The sequence below is a fragment of the Mustela lutreola genome, chromosome 4, assembly GCF_030435805.1.
Source record: "Mustela lutreola isolate mMusLut2 chromosome 4, mMusLut2.pri, whole genome shotgun sequence".
NCBI classification, from domain to species: domain Eukaryota; kingdom Metazoa; phylum Chordata; class Mammalia; order Carnivora; family Mustelidae; genus Mustela; species Mustela lutreola.
This window is the reverse complement of record NC_081293.1, coordinates 112,137,827-112,147,485: the sequence shown is the minus strand read 5'-3', so window position 1 is coordinate 112,147,485 and position 9,659 is coordinate 112,137,827. Positions and strand designations below refer to the sequence as shown.

The following is a 9,659-nucleotide window of genomic DNA, read 5'->3' as shown; positions in this document are numbered from 1 at the left end:
TTTTTGTTTTGATTCATGCCCCTTCAGTTTTCTGTTGAGGGGAAAAGTGTTAAGAGAACTCTTTTTTTTTTTTTTTTTTTTTAAAGACAATTCTTAAAGCAGTATTTTAGTGTTAAGTTTTAATTTTCCCATCTTTTAAGCATTACAGAATCCCAGAATTGAATACTCATGGGTTTAGTTCTCACACATGGGCAGGACCACGTCTTGATAAAAATCTAGTATTTGGGGGCACCTGGGTGGCTCAGTGGGTTAAAGCCTCTGCCTTTGGCTCAGGTCATGATCCCAGGGTCCTGGGATCTATCCCCACATCGGGCTCTCTGCTCGGCAGAGAGCCTGCTTCCTCCTCTCTCTGCCTGCCTCTCTGCCTGCTTGTGATCTCTGTCAAATAAATAAATGAAAAAATCTTAAAAAAATAAAATCTTAAAAAAAATCTGGTATTTTGAAATGTTATTCTATGACTCAGAATATCCTGTTTCTATTCTCATAGTTGTATGCACCAATTTTCATATTGCATTAAGCCCACTTTCTGTTAATCTACCTTTAAAATTACTCTCCTTTTGCCTGCCTTCAGATTGAAAAATACTGCTCCCTTTTGCTTTTCTTCCTAAGCGTTACTTTCAAACCTTTAAATTTTTGTTTTAATATTGGTATTTTAATTAAATAATAAATCTTTTGGGAAAAATAGAACACATTAATGCTACAAATAAAGGTATAGATCCCCTTCCAATGAACATTGCCCTTTCGGGGTTAAGTACTGTTAACAGTTGTGGTGTATATTACCCATCTATAATCAGTTTAGTTGCAGAGCTGACAACTATAAAGAGGCTCCATGCTGTGGTTCAGCATCTTAATCCATGGTAAATGTATTTCATGACTGATAATAAACATAGACTGAGCACCTACCATTATGTGGGATCTAAACCATTCATTCATTCACTCACTCATTCATTCATTCAAGTATGTGCTTGACAATATGCTAAGCCCTTGGGGTGCATAAGCCTTTAGAGCTAGAGGATTGACAAATTTCATTAAATTACCTAACATGTTGGAAGTGTGATAAAATTCTATGAGATAAAGGAAAAGTAAGGATAATCCGGCAGTGGGAGGTTCGCAGTTTTAAGTGAACTGAAGAGAAGACATTTGAGCAACAATTTGAAGTAAATGGGAATACTTAAAATTTAAAAAAAAATTTCTTTAAATCAGGTGCCTGCCTAGCTTAGTAGAGCATGCGACTCTTGATTTCTGGGTTGTAAGTTTGAGCTCCACATTGGGTGTAGAGGTTACACCCAAAATAAAAAAAAAAAAAAATCCCTGGAGTAGATGAGAGTTAGCCATGTAGATATCATGGGGTGGAACTTTCTAAGCAAACAGGCTGTAAAGGTCAAAGTGGGGGCTGCATCTGGCATATTTGGGGAACAGTAAGGAGATTGGATTGGAATGAGTGAGACGAGCAGGAAGAGAAGGTCAGAGAGGTAATAACAGGGAATGGGGAAATCACAGGCTTTCTGGGCCATCGTAAACTTTGACCTTACTCTGACCTGGGAAGCCTTCGTGGAGTTCTGAGGAATGGAATGATCTGGCTCTTTTTGGAAGGATTATTCTGGCTCTGTGTTTGGAAAAGATGAGGAAGGTAAAGAGAGACTAGTAGAGGTTTTAATAATTTACACAGAAGATGATGGTCATACTTGTGGAAGGATGAATATATAAAGTAATAAATGGACATGATGTATAAAAATGTAATAAATTTATGTGCATAAATTAAGCAGTATATGTATGATATGGGTATAAAATGGTGAATGAAATAGATATGGTCACTGCCCTTTAGGAGCTCACATTCTAACTCATCTAGAGATTTTTCTTGGTAATCATTCCTAAATTTTTCTCCAAAGGTTTCTTATATTCTTTTTCAAAGGATATTAGCCCCCCCCCCAAAGGAATTTAAAAATGTATCATGAAAATATACGTACACATACAGCCATAACGAGGAAGTATTAAGTTTGTTAGATTCTGGGCATTGATAATGTGTTTCCCTAATAGCTTTTCTGGGTACACTTTTAAAAAAATGTTTGATTTATTTGACAGAGAAATAGCAAGAGAGGGAACACAAGCAGGAGGAGTGGGAGAAGGAAAAGCAGGTTTCCCGATGAGAAGGGAGCCCGAAGTGGGGCTCGATCCCAGGATCTCAGGATCATGACCTGAGCCGAAGGCAGACCCTTAATGACTGAGCCACCTAGGTGCCCCTCTGGGTACATTTTCATTGTAGAACACGAAATTAGTGACTTTGGAACAAATTCGTAGAATGCGTCTATATTGTTCCTGAATTTAGTCTGCCTTGTGCTAGATCAGTTTTTAGACAGGTGTTAATTTCTTTAGTGAGTTGATGCTTCCTAATGATTAAGAAGAGCCTGGCTCTGGAGTTGGACTGTCCAAGCTGAACTCTGACTCTGCTACCGGCAACTCTGTAACAGACTAATTACTTACCCTCTTCGAGCCTTGCTTTAGTTTGCTTTTCTAAAAAAATGGGGACAAACATAATACCCACCTTATGGTGTCCGTTTTGAGAACTGAATGAATTGATTCTAAAGAATTTTTTTTAAATTTTTATTTATTTATTTGACAGACAGAGATCACAAGTGGGCAGAGAGGCAGGCAGAGAGAGAGGAGGAAGCAGGCTCCCTGTGGAGCAGAGAGCCTGATGCAGGGCTTGATCCCAGGACCGTGGGATCATGACCTGAGCCAAAGGCAGAGGCTTTAACCCACTGAGCCACCCAGGAGCCCTGAATGAATTGATTCTAGACAGATCTTAAAAGTAGAGTCAATAGAATTTCCTGACCGATTTTTCAACCTAAGCAGCTGGAAGGATGGGGTTGGCATTCGTGGGGGCAATAAAAGATGCTGGTGGAGCAGATTGGGGGAAAAGATCAGTAGATTGATGTGCAGGTGACCATGGCAGAAAAATGAATGAAAGATTCTTATGGTCTGTTCTAGTTTATGCAGTGTATGGTCAAGAACATTTCATTTGCATTTCCAAATGGTAAGGTACTGCATTTAGACAAGAATGTGTATCAAATACTTAAATCATTAGAAAAATTTTAAGGATAAACTGCTCAGCATGTATTAGCAGCAACCTTCCTTAATTGCAGTACCGTATCTGTCTCTTCACAAGTTGCTCTATCTCCCAGTTGCATCACTGGATATGCTCTTCCCTTCAGTGCTTGCTCTGACTTACGTAAGTTTTCTTTTTGTCTTCCAACATGATCTCTTGGCCTTTTCCTAAATAAGGGATCAGATTTTTGTACCAGTTTTCAACATTTGCTCTGAGTTAGGTAAGGAGAGGCCCAACCCCATGTGTTCCCATTACCCAAAAAGCATATCCACATATCCATCTTAGAAGCCTAAGAGAAGAAAACGTTTAAGTGTGAGGATAAGTGAACCTCTTAAGATGTTAAAAGTTGAATAGATTGAAATGGAGGCGCAATGCTTGGAGTGCTCCATGTTAAAAACTGATTAGCAAGAAGCTTATAAAGAGCCCCTTTATTTGGGAAGATGCAGACATCAGCCATAATCCTATGTCAGGCTTTTGCTCCATTCCCAAGCCAAATGATCAGTAAAACAGGCCTATGATCTCAATTTCCACTCCCTGACCTCTACAAAGAGGTCTTAACTCGACATTCATGGGGTTAAAGTCATGGTATATAAATCCTATATAAAGTGTATGTGTGTGTGTCCCCTAAAGTCCGTGGGGGTGGATGAAGATCTGTAAGGTATCTATGACTCAGAAATTTAAGAGCTGTTTTTTCAAAGAGTGCTTATACTCTAATTTTTAAGAGTAGCTATGTAAATAAACCTTTGTTTTACCTTACTGTCACTGATTTTAAGTCTAATAGACTCAGTAAAGACACTAATAGATTATAGAAGGGTACTTTGACAGTAAAGCTTTAGAGGTGAGATTTAAAAGGATTGAGACTTTTCTCATTGACAAAGATATTTTTTACAAAGTTACAAATTTATCTTTTACATAAAATAAATACAACTTTGCATCAAGAACAATGCCAGCAAAAAAGAGAAGCGTGTGTGTGGAATCTCATCCTCCAGGTAAATTGAGCTCTAGAACTGACACTCTGCCCTGTGGGTTCCAAATTACCAGCAGTGAAGAGTCAGTCTTTGTCCTACTATCTTCGCTTTCCTCTAAGACCAGGAAGAGCTGGTTACCCATCATGTTTTCTCTGCTTTCCACCTTCTTGCTTTTTCATTTTCTATCTTCATTAGCTTATCCAATTCTCATACTAAGAGGTGGAAGGAAAGGACTTGCCTTAAAAGCTAGTTACAGTTACAGATAATGGCGTTGGAAGGATTGTGTTTAGACTGGGGTAGGAGGTGGCTGGGTGTGTTAAAAAGCTATAGTGATAATCATGAACTCTGGGCAAAGTTAAGTGTCATTGCAAGGTTTCAGATGATTCTCGTGTGTCAGGTTTTTAGCCAGGCCATTACAGAGGGGACCCACAGCAGGCATATTTCTGAAAGCTAACAAGAAATTTAACAAAACAAGACATATCTACTGCACAATGGAATTTTTAAAAATGGAAATAAATTCATATGAACTATAAATTACAAGAGTCAAAGCAGTGTTGTAAATACACTGCAAAATCTATGCATGAAGGTCATGACCTAGATGGGAATCTGTCAGTGCTATAAAAATACATATAAACAAAACATTTTCTTCTTCTGATAAACCTATAAGATACAAAATTAAGAGTATTTACATAATTTTATACTACACATGTGAAAAATGTACCATGCTAGAACAATTTCGTTCCAAAGTTTGAAACATAATTCCATCAAGTAAAAGTGTTCTTCATACAATGTATGAACTTATCAATAACTTCCTGGGTATAAAGTTGTTCTTTATATTACAGGTGAGGATCCATCTGAATTATATTTTGGTTAAAATTTTGTTTCAACTGGTACCTGGAAGAAGATAGAAAGTTCTGGTTCTTAAAAGTTCTGGTCTTAGAAGATGTGTCCCTTTCAATAATCTGATCTTACAGCAAATGTGGTCCATCTTGCTAAAATGAAGACCTAGAATTTACCAGAACTAACCACAAATTTTTTGTCTTGAATTTTAATGATCACATACCTTCCACTGCTACTTGGTTAACAGAGACCCATGTGATACCATGTTGTGATGTAAGGGTACCTTTCAAAGGCCTAATTTAACTTAATCAAAATGACAGTACAACAGTTGTAGCAATACCCCCCTTCACAACTGTGTCAGTGGCCACACAAGCTCCAAGGGCTCTGTGTGCTGGCCGGGCACATTCAGCTTCCATGTGTGGGTCACCGCTGGTTGCCTGATTTGTCTTTCTCTAAGTAATGTAGTGAGGAGTTCATGTTAAATTTTTGTTGTTGTTGTTTTAATATGTGGAGACAGATACAGGATGGTCCCGACTACATTCTGTTAGGTGGTTGGTTCTGAAGCTTTGATTTGACTCGTTAGGTATACGTTCTGTTTCTACGCTTTATCCTTTCCAACTTGGTGATAGTTCTGAATCCAGCTACTGGGGAGAGGATTTCTTGTAAGGCTCTACTTAGAGGGGGCTCAGGCAAGGTGACCCATGTGGATTTCTCTAGAATCCAGCCCTGGAAAACATGGCTGGCTGGAAACATGACTGGTGCTTTCTACGAATGTCTCTCATTCAGGCCTAACTTCTGGAATGGCTTTTTCATTGAACTCTTCTTATTTGGCATAAGTTTTAATAAGGACCTAGGGTTATCTTATTCTAGATACATCTTCATTTCTAATCTAAATTCCTTTTTTTTTTTTTTTTTTTTGGTTTCTTCTTAAACCTTTTCTCAAATAAGAGAAATACCATCAGCCACCTCTCATACTTGATAGCAATCTTTAGATTCTTTCTCAGGATCCCTAATTCCATGAGTCTTTCACCAAGAACCAGTGTACCATAGAGAATAGAGCCCAGGGCTTGGCATCAGACAGATCTTGTTTCAAATCCTGTTGCTGTCACTTTGGTTGGTGTGTGACCTTAGGCAAATTAGTTAAGCTCTCTGAGCCTTCCCTAATTTCCTCATTTATGAAATGATATTTTCTTCACATATTGTTGTAAGGATGAGATAATGAATGTGACACACCTGCCATGTACCTGACCTGTAGCAGATACCTAATTTGATTTGTGATTCTGCTTTTCCCAGACTGGAGACCTTCCCTTAAAGGACTGAATATTCTAGAAATGAATGTTCTAAAATGAAATAGAACTACCCAGTTAAATGAACTTGACACCTTCTAGTAAGGAAGGAGAGGAGCTTAACTTCACTTTCACTGTTGGCCCAGGCTCTGTCGTGGGGACTTGCCCATGTACCTGGGAAGCAGGAAGTGAGTATGAGCTTCTCAGCGCCATCACTAATTCATCTGTAAGTGGAAACAGCCAAACTTTCTCTGCCTCCTGGATTGTTATAAGAGTAGAATAACATCTTGGTTGTAAGTACTTTGAAAACATAAAGATCTCTCTGTATGCTCAATATTGCATTAATAGAGACCTAGTATCACTATTTTCTATCTTTTTTTTTTGTACTGGTCTGGGTTTCTTTTCTCCCAAAGTCCCATGAACACTGGCATTGCTTCTGTTTTCTAGGGAAGAGGCCCAGTGGCTCAAACAAGGGCTGGACTTTCTGTAGCCTGCTGGAAGAGGCCTCACTGCTTTTCAGTCTTTTTTGTTGTTGTTGTGATGTCAGCTAACCTTGTTGAAGAATCTTACCTGACATTCCCGATTACGTAATCCTCCATTTGTATTTATGGTAAAATCAAATTTCATTTCTTTTTCCTGAGAGAACCAGAATAGAATCATGGGTTAGGAACATTTAAAAAAATGTTGAAAAAGAAAGGGGAACTGAAGTACAGATGGTTTTTATATAAATGTGAAAGTCACCAAAGAGCTGGTACCTGACTGGCATTAAACTTGGAAGCATTGTAGTCCTTTGTCATCCAAATGTGCAAGACAGCATCATGGATTGTTAAGAAGAAGATTGAGTCCTTGACTTCATCGTCAAAAAATTCACACTGTACAAGCTTCTCAATGAAATCGTCTGAAGGGTGGGAAAGAAAGAATAACAGGAAGAAGTAATTGTTCGGCTGCAGGTCTCTTCTTGAGACTGGAGATTTGAATTTCCGTTTGCAAACATGCAGTTTATTGCTGTTTGGTAAGGTGTTTGGAGATCGCAATGGTACGATACCAGTGTACTATTAGTATGGTGTTTTCTGGAACAAAAGGATACCTTTCTAATAAAAGAAAACATTTATTGCCCTAATAAGAAGGAAAATATTCCAATGAGGAAAACTTTTAGTACTTCTCAGAAGAAAATCAACCCATTTTCCTTTAGGCAAAATCCTAGTGAATTAATCTCCCTTGGCTAATGATTAGAGCAGCAAGTATGGCTTACACAAAATTGGGATTCTGCCAAAATAGGACATATGCTCATAGACCAGTGATATGCTCTGGTTCTGGATTGTTGGACCTATTATCTACCAGTTACTTACTATAGTCCATTTTCCTAATAAAGGGAATACATATAAAGTCATATATAATATAATTACTATATTAATATACTAGTATATATTAATATAAATTGTTATTATAATTAATAGATCATAAACAAGACCTATACTTTGGAGAGGCCGTCTATGTTGAGAGTTGGCCATGAGCCTGAAGTGATTGTCAGAACATAAAAACAACTTACCATCACTTCCAACAATATACACATCTACATTGATCCTGATAAATTCTTGCAGAATCTGTTAAAAAGAAAGTAGATCTTCCTTAGGAAACAGTTTTACTTGTCAGAAACATAAAATGATCATAATTATGACTTATGGATATTGTGTTACTTAGAGAACCTTTTACATTTTGAAAAGAGATAATCATATAAAGAGACACTAAAATTAACAACAAGGCTCTGTGATGGAAGGAAATAAATCCAAAGGAAAGAACTCTCCTCTTCAGAAAGAAGTTAAAAATGATCATTCCTGTGGGAAGTGTGATGGGGAAATCTTCTGTTTCCACTCGCAAGATGGGCTCTGATTTAATCTGAAAACCAGTTCCTTTATGGGATGACCTTGACCAGAGTTTTCTTGCTGCACAGAAGTAGAAAAACCCAAAACCCCATGGCTTGTAACCTGTTTATTATTCCTGTCCACAGTGACTGGATGTAGTAACACCAGTGAATCTTGATTTGTTTTCCAGGTCCTACGCTAAGAATGAATACCAGTGGTGATGTGAGTGAGGTCATATAAGATAAGAAGAGTTACTGATGATCATTTTAGATGATCATTAAAATCACTGTCAATCATCAGTAAGCATCAAACCTTTACAAGGCACTGAGCCAAGGATAAGGGCTTTAAAGAAACATAAGGCAGAGTCCCTGTCCTTTGTGCTATACTGTTGGGACCAGAAACAAATTGTGTGTGTGTGTTATGTGTGTATGTGTGTGTGTGTGTTTTCTCCAAAGCTAAAACAACTGAAAGAAAAGAAAAAGCAAGCAGTTTTGAGGGTTCTGTAATATTAAGATTTTTTTTAAAGTCTGAGGGAAACAAAATCGATTCAGTTTTCTAATTTTGTATTCAGTTCACCCATATTTAATAGACCTTATCTTAGCTCAGTTCTCATGTAGGCAGATGTCTGTGAAAACCCCAGAAAAAGAGGGGTAAATGTGGAATGTCTTAAATTTTCTTTAGTCTCTCTCTGTATCTCTGTTGGAAACCAGTTTATTTTAGAAATGCTCACAGAACCATGGAAAGAAAACAGAGTACAACCTGAAGCTTTTAGTCCTATTTTTAAATCACATATGACATCGATTCTTTCACATAGCTCCTTTTTTGGGGGGGTGGAAGTGATGGGGGGTGAGTGAGAGGTTTCGGATAGCAAAGTGAAAATTCGTCAGTTTGTAATGGATAAAGACAAAACAAAAGGATCTGCTATTCCACTTTTGTCCAAGATCATCCCAAATGTTCTGTATTTCAGGACAACTTCAATACAGTGCCCACAGGATCTGCAGGTCCTACAGAGCTGGGATTTCATAGGAGTATGGGCATAGTTGTGCAGTGGCAAGTTCAGCATATGTTAGAAATACGGGTGTGGTTGTCTTCAAAATTATATGCCAGCCTCCTGGGAAATGCTTTTTCAAAGAGCTCAGTAAATGCACCCCACCAACTCTCACTCTCTGTGTGGACTATCCTAAAATTACGATTTGCTTCTGGGTAAGTGTGTATGACCTAAAGAACCATCTTTCTTCAACTCTATCTTTTTACCTTTGGCCACTGATCAGTTGTGTTCATTCAGAAAGAAAGTAATTACCGTTTTGAGCCCCCTCATTGAAGAAATGTCAAGAAATGACACCGCTGAAAAGTCAAGAATAAGGCTATGCAAGCTGATTTGAGGGACCACCATGTTGAGAGGAAGATGGGCATTCCAGTCTATCTGGAAGGGCAGGTCACTGGTGTTGATTGGCTGGTCCAGCTCTTCTATCTCATTGTTGTCCAGCTCGTCGTCAGAATCTTTAAAACCATCATTGGTGCATATGAACCCTTTCTGCAAGAGAAGACAAGAAATGCACTTGATAGCTCTGACCAAGAGAAACATTGTGCGCTTGAT

General features: G+C 38.2%; 1 protein-coding gene across 2 annotated transcripts in view; it reads right to left on the bottom strand.

Moving 5' to 3' along the window:
* Positions 1–3,135: 3,135 nt before the first annotated feature.
* Positions 3,136–9,659, bottom strand: part of SLC26A3 (solute carrier family 26 member 3) — a 32,434-nt gene continuing 25,910 nt past the window's right edge. The window contains exons 17-21 of one of the 2 annotated variants that reach the window (XM_059170797.1): positions 9,363–9,596; positions 7,750–7,804; positions 6,956–7,098; positions 6,771–6,836; positions 3,136–3,273 (exon numbers count right to left, since the gene is read on the bottom strand). In XM_059170797.1, coding sequence (XP_059026780.1) covers positions 3,226–3,273; positions 6,771–6,836; positions 6,956–7,098; positions 7,750–7,804; positions 9,363–9,596 — 546 coding nt within the window. In that variant the 3' untranslated portion in view covers positions 3,136–3,225. Of the gene's footprint in view, positions 3,274–4,830; positions 4,969–6,770; positions 6,837–6,955; positions 7,099–7,749; positions 7,805–9,362; positions 9,597–9,659 lie in introns of those variants that run through there. The other variant, XM_059170798.1, reaches the window with a different exon arrangement.